This window comes from Anguilla rostrata, chromosome 15 (assembly GCF_018555375.3).
Source record: "Anguilla rostrata isolate EN2019 chromosome 15, ASM1855537v3, whole genome shotgun sequence".
NCBI classification, from domain to species: domain Eukaryota; kingdom Metazoa; phylum Chordata; class Actinopteri; order Anguilliformes; family Anguillidae; genus Anguilla; species Anguilla rostrata.
In genome coordinates, this window is record NC_057947.1 from 25,781,176 (window position 1) to 25,799,056 (window position 17,881).

A 17,881-nucleotide genomic window follows, 5' to 3' on the forward strand; every position below is an offset into this window, starting at 1 on the left:
TTTGTGGGATGATCTGTCTTCCTTGTCTCCTTTTTAGTCTCATCGGCAGACGTTCTTGCACCCTCAGACTGAATTTGTAACCTTGGTGCAAGTTCTAAGTTCATAGGTGTTTGGACATGCATTCTTGGGAGACGTGGTACATGGTGGCTACTCAGACAGTATGCCCTCTGGTTTGTACTTCGGAGGGATCTGCATGCCTAGAAATTGAGACGAAACAGACAGGTTAGCAGGGAAGACAAAAGCAGATATGCATGGTGGAGAGACAGCTAGGAAGTGAGTCCCGGACCTGGGTGTGTGTGTGTGTGTGTGTGTGTGTCTGGCAGAGGGGGGAGAAGGCTACATGGCACTGGGGCTGATTGGCTAACTGATGCTATGTTAACTTAAAATAGACTGAAAACTTGTGAGATTCTCTTATATGACTGGTTTCCTGTGGTTATTCTGCCAAACCGACATAGACGAGGCAACAAAAGGCGATTATTGTACAAAAAGTTTATTTAGTAACAGTTTTGTAAACATTTGAGGTAAATGAACATTTACATCAACTTGTTCTTACAAAATTTTTATACAGAAGGCACTTCTCTTAAGACAGCACTGAAGCAGGCTGTATGTGGAGATGGTTCCTACACCCTGATTGGCCCGAGAAATTCCAAAAGTCCACAAAAGAACATCCTTTTCCTTTCAGGAGTAACATATAAGCGGCTGTGTGTATGTGCATTTGAGGGGGGGGGGAGCTTGGAGTGTGTTTGGGGGGGGGGGCTTCTACATTGGCCCCAGGGTTCAAGAAAATTGCTTAATATTAAGCTGCAGTTGGAAGTCTTACTACCAAGGTAACACATAACATTCTTTCAACGTGTGACATTGTAGTGACACGATACCGTTGCTACAACATCACAGAGGTGTTATGAGAAGATTTTAAAAGCAATGGGAAAGCACACAGAAATTACTCACAATCTCCAGGCCATTTTTCGTTTCAAATATCCAAACGTTCTGCAGTTGTTTCAGACAAAGTTAAGAGTCCTGAACTCAACAAATAGTCAACTTAAGGTATCATATTCAACAAGTTATATTTTTAAAATCACATTAGATGTCATTTTTGTAGTACTGTCTTTAATGTGAAGAGCTGCTGTGTTTACTAGTAAGACATTTTCCTTTAAGGTGTCAGAAACATCGGCAGAATCTGATGTCCATTTCTGTTTTTTTCTTCTAAACCAGTTTAACCTTCATACAACGTTTTGTCTAAATGTGCAAATCTTCATCTATATACTAAAATGTAAACTTTAAGAACCAAAATGACAAGATAACACACTTTTTGGTGTTTTTAATACATTAACAAGTGGAAATAAAAGAATACATACACCTGGAAAAAAATTGTTCTTATTTTTGGGAACGTATTACGGTCATGAACAAGATTTGCAAAACCTCCCATCTGACAGAATGTATCTGGAAGTAGTATCTGTTCATGCTGTCGATTATGATTTTTAAAAATCTTGAATATATGACTTTGGTGTATATTTTTCAATGTGTTCATCAGCTTTTATGACTATTAATGTGTGCAACATTACATTTAGTCAAAATGTAAAGAATATGTAAAAATATGATAACAAATACTTTAGCACCGTTACTTTGTAAAAAAAAATATTTTGGTATCCTGAAGACGGAAGCAGAAAATTGATTTTAAAAATTTTGCTCAAGAACTGTTATAATAGTTTTCATGTGCATTGATTTTGCACACTGTATTTAGGTCTCTGAACTCTGAACTTTAGAATCTTACAAATTAAGCATTGCATTTTCAAGATGGAAAACTGTGCAAATGTTTGTCCATTGAAGTAGTAGTAATTGCTGGTAATAGTTGGGAAGTCAGAAAATACTATAAATATAAACTGAAACACAAAAAAAACAGGGAAGAGGTGGGGTTGGACAGCTCATCAGAAGTGGGACACTTTATGGTTATAGCACTTGTCCATCAGATGCCAAATTCAGTTGCAATTACAAAAAATATCAACCAGTCATTTCTTACTGACTACAGTTATGCAAATCTCATCTTGTCATAACCTCAAATACCTTTAAAAAAATAGCACTTTTATAAATAAACCCAATATTTAAGGCATCACATATAATGGGGGTGTTTACTTTTCTGTTCACAAATTACTCTCTACATGAAGATCCAATGATTAAAATTGCATTAGAATGATTGCATTAGACAGTTATCTTATGTCAAAAACTATATCATCACTGTCAATTCTGGTGGTATGCTTTCTTGCCTGAACACAAAACAATTTGATTAAATCTGATTAAAAAATAATACACCTCCCAAGAAATCTGCAAAACATATGAACATACGTAAAGGTATATTCTTATCTAACAGAGTTTTTTGGCAGGGGTTTTCACAGTTTTATTTGGCTTGGATATTGTTTTTCATGTAAGGTTTGCCACAGGTCTGTCACAGCAATGAGTGACTGAAAGTACGTTTACTCTGGCAGATGAACAATTGGGCTGTAATTAGTCAAAGGAGACTCCATCTTCAGTCTAGTAATCTGTGTTTCTAATTCACTCCCACTGACCCTACAGCCTGATGATCTCATACTGCACTTTCTTTCAGCACTTTGGACTTGCATGTGCTTTATTTTCAAAGAGATCTACAAGAAACTGATTCTCTCTCTTTGGCTAAATAATATTTTCCTTTTAAAAGCAGTAGTGAAGAGTAGCAGCGGGTCCTGGAATCATGGCACCTGTAGTTTTGAGGCAGTGTTCAGATTTGTGGCACAAAACAGAATCTGAATTTTCTGCATATAAAAATGATAAACAGCAGGACAGTGCAGTGGCACATGTCAGTTCTTGATTTCCACCCACAGTCCAGCATAGTTTTCAATTTATCTCCCCTGTGTTTTACACTCCAAAATAAAAACCCTGTTTAAATTAGTTTTTTTCAAAAAAAGTTTCTATCGATATGTATGATTTATTTCACCAATGAAGATTGACCCCTCCCTCAACTCTATCAGATGCCCTGCCATTGGTCAACCACCCTGTGGCAAGCTTAGTGATTGGCTGACAGTGGATAAAACCAAGAAACGTGCTAGCAGACCTGATGGTGAATCAGTGAGTTGTAGTTTCACATTGACAGATTTCGCCTACATTCAAAAAAACAAGTGGTAAAATGAGTAAAAGTAGTCTTCTCAAACTGTTAGCTGATCCATTTCCTGAATGTAAGGAAAAAACCCCAAAGATTAAAATCACAACACAACATTGAAAAGTAGATAACTATATATAAGGAGAAATAACTTGTATACTTTGGCAGGAATAAATAAAAATAATACAAGGCAAGTTTCTAATTATATCATTATTGAAAGACTTCAATAACACCCAAAAACTTTTTGCTTAAGATGCACTCTACTGAGATGTCTGTACTGTAGGTGTCTTTTAGGTGTCTGTTGTTTTTATTGCTGCTGCATATTTTGTGGGACCATTAATTCTGTAAAACACTGCAAACATGAGCATCATTTGGGGTGTGCATTTCCAAGCTTGTGTGTGTATATGTGTGTGTGTGTGTGTGTGTGTGTGTGCGTGAGTGCTTGTGTGCGTGTGACAACATACGTATCAACAAACTGATCTAACTGACAATGGAATACAAGATCCTCTTTCAAGACTGAAATAATTTGCCCTGATGTAACAGCAGTGACAGCATCATTGCTTTTTCTTAAAAGAGAAAGACAAACAACAGCAACAACACCGAGAGCCCAATGCCTAACAGCCACTGCTCCCAGCCCAGCGGCAAAGGCGTCACTGTAAGGTCTTCATAACATTCATTAGAACTGCCTCCTCCTGCTCTTCTGCATGCATGCCTTGTTTTAGTGCCTCCTTTGAAACATAGTTCATTCCAGGTCTGCTCAGCTAAACTGCAGAATGAATATTTCCCATTTTTCATAGGTCTTCATAGGCTACACTAAATTTACTTCATGAACTGAAATAACTGCAACATACAGTACTGTATAGAAACACCAACCATAGGATGTCCGACCAAAGCTTATCAGTCCAAAAACCTGAAGCCATTACAATAAATACAAACAGTAAGAATAAGAAACATAATTGCATATCTCCAGATTTCCCTCACATGAAAAACAGTGCTGAAATCCCAGCCAGTTGTAGTACTCCCTCTAGCCTTCACGCCCTGCACCCCCCCCCCCCCCCCACCCATTCTGTCACATCAATGTCTGTGTAAACCTGTGCTTAGGAACACCAACCCTGTCCAGGATAAGCTACAACTCACCGATTGCACTGCAGTTCACTTTGCTGTTCACAGATTTATATGGAGAGCTCCCCAATTCCAGTGCCCTGCCTCGCTGCTGCTTTTCATCTGCGGTTTTACGCGACTGAATATAAAAACGGGGGGCGGCGGGGTGGGAGCGGGGCTAAACCGCCAGGTCGTTGGGCCGGGCTCTGACGCTGCTGCTCTTGCTGGCCCTGCTGAGCCGCCGGGCGTCCGTGACCGCCGTTACCGCCGTTACCGCCGCGGGCGCCTCGTGCATCTCCACCATGGTGGTCATGTGACCCTCTTCCAACGGGCCCTTCCCTCCGCCCCAGCCCCCGCCGCTCGAGGTGGAGGCGGCGTCCTTCGGCTGCTGCAGCTCATCTCGGACGCTGGAGGTTGAGGACGAGGAGGAGGAGGAAGAGGAGGGGGAAGGGGAGCCTGGATTCCTCTCCCGAGTCTGCTGCTCGGTAGCCTGGTTGGCCCAGTTCTGCTCGGAGGCCAGCCGGTGGTTGTTGTTGTTGCTGATGTAGAAGGAGGAGGGCGCCTCCTGCAGGTCCTCCTGCAGAGGATCCATCTTGAACTCGGCCGCCGGGGCGGCCGGCAGGGGGTACGCGCCCCCCGCGGTCACGTCCGTGTAGTTCGGCGGGTAGCTGAGGTTTGGAGGGGCAGTTCTCGGGGCGGGGGTCGCGGACTCCGGCTCAGCGTCGGTGCGGGGCGGCGACCCGCGCCCGGGGGCAAACTCGTTGGTCATGCCCTGCTTGACCTTCTTCCATCCAAGGTGATAGATCTCTAACAAATTCAGCAAAAGGGACACGCAAGCCACCACAAGCATAAATATGATGAAGATGGTCTTTTCTGTGGGCCGGGAGATGAAGCAGTCTACGGTGTTGGGGCAGGGCCACCGCGCGCACTTGTACAGCGGCCGCAGCTGAAAGCCGTACAGGAAGTACTGGCCTAAGATGAAGCCCACTTCAAACAGGGTCTTAAAAATGATGTTGAACACGTAGGTGCGCAGCAGCGCCCCCCTGATGCGGATTTTCCCGTGCTCGTCCCTGATCGGCGGCTTCTCCTTCTTACCGCCGCCTCCCCCGCCGCCGGCGTCCCCTCCTCCGCCCGCTCCGTTCTTAAAGAGGAGCTCCTTCTCCTCCTGGAGCCTGCTGGCCTTGCGCAGCTCCTCCTCCTTCTCCTTGCGCTTCTCCTCCATGCGGACGATGTGCAGCACGTGGCCCAGGTAGATGAGGGTGGGCGTGGACACAAAGATAATCTGCAGCACCCAGAAGCGGATGTGCGAGATGGGGAAGGCCTCGTCGTAGCAGACGTTCTCGCAGCCGGGCTGCTGCGTGTTGCAGGTGAAGTCGGACTGCTCGTCGCCCCACACCTCCTCCGCCGCCGCCCCCAGCACCAGGATCCTGAAGATGAAGAGGACCGTCAGCCACACCTTGCCGATCACCGTCGAGTGTTCCTGCGCATTCTCCAACAGCCGCCCCAGAAAGCTCCAGTCGCCCATCCTTTACGATTTCTATCCTGAGGAGAAAGTACAGTCTGGAGTGAGTGAACAGGGAGAAAAGGAAGAGGAGGATGGAAAAAAAGGCAGGATATCACAAATGTTACAACAGTATAAAAAATTTAAAAAAAACAACACAAAAACATTTCAATGATTTAAAAAATTATTTCTCCTTGGTCTAAAGGTTGACACATTTGACCCATTTCTGGACTTGGGTCAAAGACGCTGACCACTTCAAATCAAACTGCCTTTACACTGATAGTACAGGTAAGCAGGCCGAATATAGCAGAAAGGAGGCATAAACCCATGTTCTGAATGAAAGAGAGGAGAACCCCTCCCCTCCCTTCCCCACACAAACCTCACACACAGAGTTCAGGCAGGAGTGGAGTTATTACCTCTGTGTTAAATAATCCAGTGGCTCTCATAAGGCTGGTGCAGATGACAGATCAATGTTTCACAAAGCAGTTCTAAAGAGAGATTGAATAATTCTCTCAAAATCGGCACCTCGGTGAGGCCAATGAGCACTTTCCCATCCGCTGATCATCGACTAGCTACCTGATTCAAAATGGTTAACCCTCCTGTTATGTTGCGGGTCAAATTGACCCTTTTTAAAGTTTGAAAATCTAGGAAATACTAAAATATTTCAGTATAAACTCTCTCTGGCCTTAATTAGGTAATCAACATTTAATGAAATGGTTCATTCATGTATTGCAAACCCCTGTATGGGATTGACCGACATTTGCGTACCTAAAAATGAACAGAACAGGAGGGTTAAACTGTGCATAGCTCAGTGTTTCATAGACGTGCTACCAGTCCATCACTGTAAGAGCGAAAGCCACCATACATGTGCCACATTACCACTGTACCCGTTCTCTCTCTCATAGTTCCCTACCATTAGACAAAGACCAAGGTCTCTCTCTCTCTCTTTCCCTTGAGTTGGGTTGGGTTGAGGAGAGTTCCTTTTTGTGAACATAGTGAATATATTCAACAATATTGTCATTAATATTACAACATAGCTTATCCAATTATATACGTTTTCTGTTTTGGGAAACTGGTGTTATCTGCCCAATAACTTTAAAGGGAAAATATACTGTGAATAACTGGGTACAACTCACAGTATGATGTTATTGTTATTTTATGTTATGTTATTTTTTTGAACGTTGAACGTTTTCATAAATATATTTGTGAATAAATAGTGACAAATCATTTTTGTTTGCTTTTCCATTATTTTATCAATGACTCTTTGTTACCAGCCAAAGCACATGCAAGCCACCAAATATTTCTAGAGCAACTTTGGTTTTGAAACAAGTAGTGCCAGCTGCCATTGGCATAAGTACACAGTAAAGGCAAACAAACAATCTTACTAAGTCTGCTGAAATATTCTACATGTAGAGCTACATTTAGATCAAATCCTTATCGTGACAAATGAATATTTTGATTTGCATCACTTAAATGAAACCACCTCTGTGGACTTCTGATCCCAGCAAATACATAAACTATGATGGCACATATCATTCAAGAAACGATCATTTTCAAATTACTGTCACAAAAGGGGAAAAATACACATAAAAATCTCATGCTGAAGCAAGTGCTTTCTACTGGGCTTTACAAATGCTGGAGTCATTTGTTCAGATACGATCAATAATTTGTTCTTTATGCTCGTTTAAAATAAAACAATTCATAAATGTTTAATTTGAAGGTTTTATCAGACCTAACTGATTAGGGCCTGCAGTGACTAACCCTCTTTAGAGCGATGAGGACAGGCACACAGCAGGAGCAAATGCATGAGCATGCTGAGGCACAACGACATCAGTGCATGGAAAAAGCAAACCAGACGGCAGAGAAAATGGAGGACTTACTAAAATGTTGTATTGTGGGTAATAAATCCATCGACTAGGGCTCAAATATATATTTAGTACCTGGAAACAGAAACCAGTTTTGTAGTTAATCAAAGTAGCATATTGTACCAAGAAAAATCCAAAGCTTATATGGTGAAACTTTATTTTAAGGGACTGTTTATACTGTTAGAAAATGCAATGTGTTTTTGATTCATCATTACTCATTGGTAATTATTTTATCCATTTAATAAAGAGGCAGTATGCATGTAATAAACAGATAATAACATTGCCTTACTGGTGGCTGGTATATCACTGTAGTCACAAAGCAAATAAGGTTTATTTACCTGCAAACATCAATATTAAAACCTTACATTAAAAAAGCAAATATGAACATTGAAACATTTACAATAATGATATAGGAATTATTCAGCAATAAATACATTAAAATTAGAAAATAAAATCAGATGTGTATCATCCAAATCTCTTCTCCACATCAGTTTGCCTAAAGTAAGTTTTCATTAGTTAGTAGGGATACATTTAGCAATTCACTGAACCCATTAAAATAGAAAGTAAGCAAAAATAAAAATGTCTGCAACATTTCCTGACATATTAACTTCTGAAAAATTATCACGTTAATCAATAAAATATTAAGTACAGATACAGATACAGATAACTTTATTGATCCCGGGGAGAAATTGGGCATAACTGTAGCATACCTTTCTCACAATAAAACAGTAAACAATAAATACATCAGTGTAAAAAATGATATAAGGGTAGAGCCCATAATCATATAGAAATCGTTTCAAATACCCCTTCACTTTTTGATCATTTAAAGAACATCCTGTAGATCCCGTAAACACGATGTTTAAAGCATTCCTGTCTGCTTTAACAGTAATTGGCTTGGTCTCTAATTATTTCATGATTACGAGGGTTGTCCACTGAAGAAAGATAAATATAACTTCAGAGCTTCATGCTTCATATTGTTGAAACTGTAATAATATTAAATAGTCAAAATTTTAACACATCCACTCCCTTTCCATTAATTACCAACTGATGCACGATTTACATTTAAATGTGCCTATAACTCGCTCATATTAAAAAATAAATAAACAGGCACTGCAAAAAGGCCAAATAATGAGTTATAACGTTAGGCTAATTGCAGATAATAAGTGTCCACAAGTCATTAATAAACTTTATGGAATGTCTGTCATATGACGAAGAATTGTATGCATGGTGCATTTGAGTTGCAGGTTTTTAAACTGTTGTTATACAGTACCAGGAAAGCTGATTCAGTGGCAACAGATTCTACTTCAATATATACAGTTAAATGTCTACTGTATAATTGGTTTTGTTTGTCACATGGTCAGTTTTTCGTTGTAGGCTACGTGAATTTCTGGCCTGTGTCATGAGTGTCCGCTATTTTTCGCTAAAGTATAGCAATCTTTTTCTTACGCTCATCCCGTATGATATACATGATCAATTATTCCATGATTTTTGCAACCATTTCCCTCAAACATGGACGCAGTATCATACACTTTGAAGGGAAAGGGTGTTATAGGGGGTATAGGAGGCGTATATGAGGAGGAGGTGGTGGTGTAGGAGGTTTGATTTACTAAAAAATATAATAATTAACACAGTTCGACGATGTGTATTATTAGGCTATTTTAACAGTATTAATTGTGGCTCAAAAGTGGCTTAATTTAGCTGACTATATCTATCTAGTGTATCAAAAAATAAGAATTTTCCCTACCGTGTGAATATGTAAATGATGGCGGAATGGCCACACCCAGACGAGTGCTGCTCTCATCAGAATTTGGAGTGCTGATCAAGGGAAATATTTCGCCTAATCGACTGGTGTTCACTGAGCAATGAATGTCATGAGCAGATTAAAGCAACATGCTTTCGTTTAGAATTTTTTTCTATTATTTAGCCTACGGTTGGGGGCAACATTATATGTATTAGGCCTAGTAGTAAATTATACCAACCTAGTTCATTATGATGATGATGATGATGATGATTATTATTATTATTACTACTACTAGGCTACTACTACTACTACTAACAGACTATTATAATAACAATTATTGTTATTATAATTGCTGCTGTTGTTGTTGTTATTATTCTATAAAATACAGATGTTGTTTTAATACAAAATATATTAAAACTGCAAAACTCGTATTTAAATTATTGTTTTAATACTTCAAGATTCATGTCGGCCGCAACTTGTTACCGATAATTCGTTTACCTAAAACGCATTCTAAGTATTAACGGTCACAAACAAGCGGTTTTGTTTTGAGTTGGTCGAAGTTTTATTCTCTGACATGCCGTCTGACAGCCCGACAAAGCGGAAGGTACCAGATCTCCTTTGTGACCACTGGCACAATCCATTGAAGCATTGCTGCCATTGTGACCGAGCTTTTGTTGAACCCCGCTGATTATTAAGGGCATATAATAGATAAATAGCATATTTTAAAAACAGCCATTAAACAGTTATTTCCTTAGAGTAACATCACACTCACACTGTCCAGGATGTAGGCTACCGCGCCAATAAAGATGTTCACATGCACCAAGTCTTCACCATACCTTGGCCAGGGGGTGCCAAACTTAGCTACTGAAAGCAATATCCGGCTGCCACCGATGTCATAGTTTGAGTGCGCTGGATATCATACAGAGCGTCCTAGGTAGCAGCAGCCCTCCCCTCTCCCCTGTTCCCAACTCCCAGTAGCTGTGCCAGCTTACCGAACTCTCCTGGAAGCTGCCAGCCAGCCAACTTTATTCAAGCTCACCCTTCTTCGCGCGTGGATTCGAGGCCAGCCTTGCTCAAAAAGCTAGTTTTTAGAGGCGAATTGAACTAGATGATGTTCCGCGAAGCGCATCTGCCTCCCGTTCCCAGCCATAGCGACTGTCACATTGTGTGACCATGCATGACTGAATCCAGAGTCATCGCCCTGCACGCGCGCTCGCCACGCCCCTGTCAACTTCCAAAACTCAACACCCGAGCAAGAGAAGTGCATGCACTTTGTACGAGTTGCATTCATATTTACATTGGAGCAATGCACGTAGTCTTCTTAAATGATTTTTTAAAAATCGTAATGTGCCATTACCCACGTAAGTTAGGGGGTGAACCACTAACAAACATGATGCACTGTTTACATAAATTTGTTTTAATTGTTGGCTTTCCTATTTGGGAATCTGATGGAACTCAGCACCCACGAAAGATGGGGGATTAAGGTCTCCATCCATTTCTTTATTACACTAGGTGGCTATAGAAATATGTGACATGCAGTTTCTGGTTGACTTTCAAAAACTCAAGAGGAGGATACCCTGAGAAAATGAGTCCCTCCCTTCAGCACCGCCCCCCTTCGGTCGACCCTGTAGATACATCGTCCGAATCATCACATGCTTTTCCGGCACGGTATAATGCGACAAACACAAGCAACACCACAATTAACGATAAACTATTTTGTAACATTAGAACCAAAGAAACCCCAACAGTACAAGCAAAATATGTTTGCAGATTTATCTCTATACTAGTGTACTTTAATAACAAATGAAAACTCAAAGTTTACACAATGTTTTTTATTACAACAGCTGTTCTATGCAACTAAATATAAAAAAAGAACTTGTGCACATTTAAATCAATCAAGGTGAGTGTTTCTATTCGTGAGCATAAACAGATAACACTATTCAAATGATTTAATAGAATATCTTAAGTAAATTAAAATCCTTCAATTGTCATGATCATACGTTGTGGAACCCAACTGCATTTATAAAGCAATGCAGGGCCAGTTTCAACTACATTTTTACTACATACAGCTCAATAAATTGTCATTGCAAGTAACAAATTTGCACCATCATTACTGTGTACTGCATAGAAACCATGATACAGACATTAAACCTTGGCCAAAATAAAAACCACATTTTGAAACACAAAAAGAAACGGTTTTGACCCTGGCCAGTTCCCTATTATGAAATCAATGGGGGGGGAGCCAAACAGCAAAAGAAAAAGACAATGACAGTTGACAAGGTGTAAAAGATGTGCATCACACCACACATCTGGATGGGACGATGCAACCCCCATAGGAGCTGGGGAATAACAAATTATGTTTCTGCAGACTTCAATTAACTTTAGCCTTAGTTCAAAAAAGCCAGAGGCACACATGGTGACATATCCACGAATGAAAATAAGGCACAAGCTGTAAACAGGTCAAGTGACTTCCAAAAAGTCACTGGACACAATTAACTTGTGATAGTGCTTTGTAGCCTTAAAGATAAGCCTTCGCTGTTCTCATCCCTACCATCATCAAATCAAGTATCTGAATGTAAAAGCAAAACAAAAAAAACTTAAAAAAATTAAGCCACTGGATGACCTCAAAGAGGACGTCCAAACCAGCTGCGCACTTTTCACAAAAGGTAGGGGGTTCCCCAGTGTCTTGGCCAAATGACAAATATGGCTGTCCCAGTCATTCTATCTAATCATCTCCGAATTTAGTTTTCTAAATAAATCCCTCCCTGTCTAGCCCAGTTGGTGTGTGCTGAGTGATTCATATCATTATCACGTACGAAGAAAAGGCACTCATTGTGATCAGTGGTCAGAATTTCCCTTACACTGGCATTGCTTCATTAGCTAACCAGGAGCCCCTCTCTTCTGATATTTACATATCGTACCATATCATACCATTGTAACATTAAGCCTTAAATCAGCCGGACACTTCACTCTGAGCAACGGCAGCATCACCCCAGTCGGGATTTGAATTTGCAGTTCCCAAACTGTCACATTCTCAGGCTTTCACATTTTGTGACCTTTCTGTGTTGAAACACAGACATGCTCCCACGTGTAAGTAAGATTAAAGGGTCATTGTCATCATTGTGACCCCAACTCAGTAATTTGTCAGAGAGAGTGAGAGAAAGAGAGAGAGAGAGAGAGAGAGAGAGAGATCTTCTTCTTTGTAGAATGGTGGGACTTTCATTATCTTGGTTGCTATATGTTTTTGCTCAGTGCATACTGTGTGATACACTGTGTGATAGGCTAGCATCATCAATAGAGTTACATACAAGACACATCAGAGATACAAGTAACATAAAAGTAATATGGCAGGCTAACAACTTAAAATGAATTGAGTTGCACACTGAGACTAGTCTTCTGATGTAAATGTGCAAGATACCTATCTGACATCCCATCAAATATTTGTAGTTGGTAAAATGTGAGATCATGTCTTGGTATAGATGTTTAAGGACTTTTCTAGGAAAGTTATAACATAAAGGTACTGTCAGCTAGACAATGCTAACATTCAGTCCATTGTAAGAGCTGTCTCCAAGGTTAATGTAAACTGTGGTAAAGTACAGTAGAGATGCTGGTGAATTTGTCCCAAATGAAAACTTTTTGCACATGCCCACTCTCACTCTCCTTTGGTCAGTCACGTATGAACATGACTTGGTTCAATGCGAGCAAAATGTCACACCAAGGTCACGGTGATATGAGGTGTGGAGTGATGCAAGGTGCAAATTGGCTGTCAATTCTTCCAGACGCCCCCCCCCCCTCCCTCCGCTCCCCCCCTCCCAAAACAGAGCACAGCACATATTGTGCAGAGACAGGAAAGGGGACTGTTCTCAGGTATGTAACCAGCCGTGGAAACCGTGTCCTTGCAGCAACTGTGCACCTGGCCACTTAGGTGGAGGAATGAAAATCAGAACAAGTTCATTGCAGTGTCCTTCTACCTACTGCAGTCCCCTCTGTCGCCAGTAGGGGGAGCGCGGGACCGAGGGCACTCACACGGCCTTGCTGCTGGAGGAGTCCGAGGAGGACAGCAGCATCTCGTTCCTTTTGTTCTGCAGGAAGGCCTTGTCCTTGGAGGCGTTGTCCGGGAAGGTGTGCTTGCCCCCGGAGCTGCTGGAGCACCGCAGCAGGGCCTTGACAATCAGGTAGGACAGCTCGGCCACGTTCAGCACCATGCAGATGCCCGAGGAGGCCACCATGAAGATGGTGAAGACGGTCTTCTCGGTGGGGCGCGATATGAAGCAGTCCACCACGTTGGGGCAGGGCCACTCCTCGCACTTCACCAGGCGGGGCATCTGGAAGCCGTCGTAGATGAAGTAGAAGACGTACATGAAGCCGCCCTCGAAAACCAGGCGGAAGAAGAGGCTGGAGGTGTAGGTCCACCAGAGCGGGCCGGTGATGGACAGCCGCCGGTTGCGCAGGCTCTCCAGGTCGTCCTGCACCTTGTCGCCGTGGGCGCGGATGATGCTCCGCTTGGTCTCGCGCTTGCGGTAGGCCACGTGCATGGCCACCAGCAGCGCCGGCGTGGAGACGAAGATCAGCTGCAGGCACCAGAGCCGGATGTGCGAGACGGGGAAGAAGCGGTCGTAGCAGACGTTCTTGCAGCCGGGCTGCTGCGTGTTGCAGGTGAAGTCGGACTGCTCGTCGCCCCACACGCTCTCCGCCGCCAGCACCAGGATCATTATGCGGAAGATGAAGAGGACCGAGAGCCAGATCTTCCCCAGGCTGGTGGAGTGCTTGTTGACTCCGCCCAGCTGGGCGTACAGGGCACCCCAGCTCATCCTGACCCCCTCAACTCAGACCTGGGGGGGAAGGGGGGGGAGGGGCATTCAGTGAAATGGAGGGAGGGAGGGAAAGAGGGTGAGGGAGAGAGGAAAACAAGAAGAAAGAGGGGGAAGAAGCACAGAGGAAAATGCAGAGGAAGTCAGTGAGGAGAGGAAAAAGCAGCGACCATGTTGGAGAAGTTAGAGAATGGTAAACAAAAAGGAGGGTTTGGGCAGTCGTACAACATTCAATTGAACTCAGACTTTACAATCAGCAAGAAACCACCCTTATTTTTTAAGAGCTTCAGTCATGTAGGGCTCACTGAGCTTTTGAAACAGATAATTCCGTGACTTTTATCCAAAGATACCGAACCAGTAAAACAAGAGTATAGTATGCCTTGCTGGTACCGCTGAAAGAATGGCAGGACTACATCACAACTGTATCTGCCTTTCACTGAGAAACAATAAAATAACATTACTATTTCTCAGCTGACATACAACTTAGGTGTCTTTACACCTGTAATACAATAAATTATTCAATAGAGAAAATTTTGTGTTCAGCACTCTCCTCCGCAATTTTTCGATTAACACTTTAAATTTGCAGCAGTGAAGTGGGTCGTTTACCGAATTTAAGTAATGGACATTTCATATTAAAGTACACATTCTATAACCCCCGAGCGAAATACCATTTAGATAACATAATTAAGCGTACTTAAATCAATTCCTGACATTTACATCACAGGTTTCAATGTATCTGAACGCTAGATGGAGCGCGCAGCTTTTTGTCATCGGTTCCTTGGGGGTAGTGATTGCGTTTCAAAAGCCAGTGTATCGATTTTTGCACAATTTACAAATTTAAAGCAAAGCAAGCACTTAATTTGCCAAAATTAATCTCAGCCTAAAGAATGGTGAATTATCATATTGTTGCATATTTTATTTAAAAAACACCTTTAAGGTACCCCTGTAGCCTATTTCTGAAAGAGATCTTGCGTTTCATCACCTCACATTTCCTTCCAAAATAAACCTGATTAAAAAAAATAAACAGTAACTTCTACTGTGTACAAGGTTCTCAAATCGGCAAATGAACGCTATGTACAAGGATTTGATTCTAAAGATACAAACTAATTAGCTCAAAATGATTTCCATTATATTAAAACAACTCAGAGCTTAAGCTAATTACACCCCTAAAGCTTGTTTTGAAAAAAAAAAAAAAAAAATCCATAATCCGTATTTCAATTAATCATAGTATATTATCCTACCTAGATATGACCATAGCCTATATGTAGACAACATTTTAGATTACTTATCAGACAGATATTGTAGGTTAGGCTAATACGGTATAAATTAAATACGAACTGTTAACTAAATTAAATCGGCTATATGCAGGGCTAACTTTCACAAATACAGAATCCTGGCCACAAAAAGCATCACCTTTCTCTCCAAATTTCAGAAATCCTCCATTAAATTTAGTTCAACTTCCTTTACTCCGTCCCAGAAGATGACTCCTGCGCTTAGCCGCCGGTTTAAAGTGGCGAATTAATTCCGTTGCTGAGATTTATACTGTACAAGTCCTGAAGATGCAAGCCTGAACACTTGCGGTCGAGCACCTGATCTTTTAGCCTCGCTCTTGAAGTTCCACCTGCCTGTCGCGAGGCTTTAGAGGAGGGGCAAAAGACTACGTCAACTAACTTTTTTTTTTTTTTTTGCTCTTTTTTAAGTCATTAAAATTGAAATTATATGTACAATTTGCTGACATATAAATTAATATTGTTTCATTTGTGTCTCTTATGCTGTAACTACGGCGTTAGTAAAGGTTTTGAGCTAATACATAAAACACATTAATAACACAGAAATAGACCAAAAGGCTATTATGACAATATATGAAAAATAACTATTTCTCAGAAACACAGCCAATATTTATAATTTGACATTATAGTAATTGTATTATGTCTACCAAATAAGCTATTCACAAACCAGATTGTGAACAGCTTAGGCGTATGTGAGAAGCTATTTTGTTTTATTTAATTTTATTTTATTACAGCATCTTTCCTATTTTGAATAATGTGCCTTTCTTGAACAGATTTCTCTTTTTGAAAAGATATTTATTGCCGGTCAAATCATGTACACGCTAGGCTACTAACCAGAGTGAGCTCAATATATTAAGTAATCAATAGCATAAACGTCCAAAGCAAAAATGTTGACAACAGAACTCCAGCAAATTATTTCAAGATACGTCCTCATATCTGACGTCAGGTTTCGATACAATAGCAAAAGGTAAAACCGTTTATAGAAGATTGTTATTTTCACCATATTCGATAACCTACAGTTCCCAGCTCGTGTTGGTAAGAAAAACCCAGTCAGAACTCAGTCAAATTTGCGCTTCTGTAATAATAATAATCATTATTATTTATATCCTTCTCTCATCGTACATACTTGCTCTCTTGACTAATGGTAATTTAAAGGCTAACCTTTCTGATCTTTTTACACTCCTTTACAGGTAGCTAATTTAATTTATTGTGTTTCGCTATACTTGGCAGTATATAGTTCCAGTATATCGTCATGGATGAACGTGAATTATAAACGATTTAGCAATATATCTATTTAAACAATTTTAATTTGCATTATAATCTCAAGGACTGCCGTGGTAGAAATTCCATGTACCAGCCTGAGATGGAATCGAGCTGGAACCAACATCAGCTGCTGCTGCCATCTGGAATTAGGTGAAAGTCTGTTGTCCGTACCAAGCTGACCCACCAGCTGGACATGGTCTTGCCAGCATGGTTGCCATCTCAACCATCTCACCACCAGTTTGGCCATCTACAAAATCAGCTTAAATCCAGCTGGACCCGTTTAAAACCAGGCTACACCATCTTAAAACCAGGCTGGAATAAAGGAGGAATTTCTACCAGGGTGCCACCCTACATTATGTTAAACAAAAACGGTAGGTGATTAGGCAACCACGCAGTCATTGAAACTGGTCCTGGCTAAACTGGCTCCTTTAATTTTAGAAACATACTCCTAAGTCACAGCACGAGATAACCGCACCAGGCCTCTTCTGTAACGTTAGACTGAGGCATGACATTTGAAAGCGCAAGGACACTGACCGGGCACGCGCAAAAGAGAAGAAAGCCCCCTTTGACGGAAACATTACATCTCTTACTTACGCTACCTACTGCACGCACTTCCCCCGATTAAATGCATCCAGCTAATATCACCATGCTACATGGTTAATGGCACGATATTAAGGTAATGAAGAAACAGACAACTATCCCAAATTATTTACTCTTACATGTTCTTGTCAAGAGACTGTTCTATTAAAATCTGTTACTTCATTATTTATTTTTATTTATTTAGTTATTCTGTTTTAATATATCATTTTAACAAAAAAAGTGCTTTGGGGACATAGCTTGTGTAAGCACATGGCTAGCCGATGTGTGAGTATGAGGGTGAATCCCTAATAGTTAACACATCTCTGTTGTGGATTTTGCAAGGGCTTTCATGGGCCAACTGCGTAAGGATAACCTAAAGTCTATGACTGCATCCACTGGTAAGTCAGACTAAAGATACTTGTGTATTTTCTGATTATAAATAGCCGTTTTACATTTAGGTAACTTACGTATGGCTTATCTAAAATAAATAAATAAATAAATAAATAGCTTTTATTTAGTGGCCATTCATTCCACGTTGTAAAGAATTGCTGGATTGAAGAGTTCAGTGAGTGGAGTGATAAGAGGTTCCATTGGCTCTTTCCAA

General features: G+C 41.1%; 2 protein-coding genes across 5 annotated transcripts; both read right to left on the reverse strand.

Moving 5' to 3' along the window:
* Positions 1–530: 530 nt before the first annotated feature.
* Positions 531–10,961, reverse strand: gja3 (gap junction protein, alpha 3). Of its 4 annotated transcripts, none has more exons than XM_064311648.1 (3): positions 10,328–10,961; positions 7,610–7,669; positions 531–5,770 (listed from the first exon to the last, which is right to left on the reverse strand). In XM_064311648.1, exon 3 carries the CDS (start codon positions 5,751–5,753, stop codon positions 4,407–4,409), a length of 1,347 nt encoding a protein of 448 aa, XP_064167718.1. In that variant the 5' UTR covers positions 5,754–5,770; positions 7,610–7,669; positions 10,328–10,961; the 3' UTR covers positions 531–4,406. The 4 variants fall into 4 exon arrangements, with proteins under 4 accessions (XP_064167718.1, XP_064167719.1, XP_064167716.1 ...); XM_064311649.1 differs by having other exon boundaries at positions 531–5,788; XM_064311646.1 differs by having other exon boundaries at positions 10,108–10,961.
* A 191-nt stretch (positions 10,962–11,152) lies between these two features.
* On the reverse strand, positions 11,153–17,814 carry gjb8 (gap junction protein beta 8). Its single transcript, XM_064311655.1, has 2 exons — positions 15,560–17,814; positions 11,153–14,167 (listed from the first exon to the last, which is right to left on the reverse strand). The coding sequence occupies exon 2, from the start codon at positions 14,144–14,146 to the stop codon at positions 13,358–13,360; it is 789 nt and encodes a 262-aa protein (XP_064167725.1). The 5' UTR covers positions 14,147–14,167; positions 15,560–17,814; the 3' UTR covers positions 11,153–13,357.
* Positions 17,815–17,881: the final 67 nt, after the last annotated feature.

Bases quoted from the DNA above. Each gene is read 5' to 3' on its own strand.
- gja3 (XM_064311648.1), bottom strand. From the start codon at position 5,753: ATGGGCGACTGGAGCTTTCTGGGGCGGCTGTTGGAGAATGCGCAGGAA.
- gjb8 (XM_064311655.1), bottom strand. From the start codon at position 14,146: ATGAGCTGGGGTGCCCTGTACGCCCAGCTGGGCGGAGTCAACAAGCAC.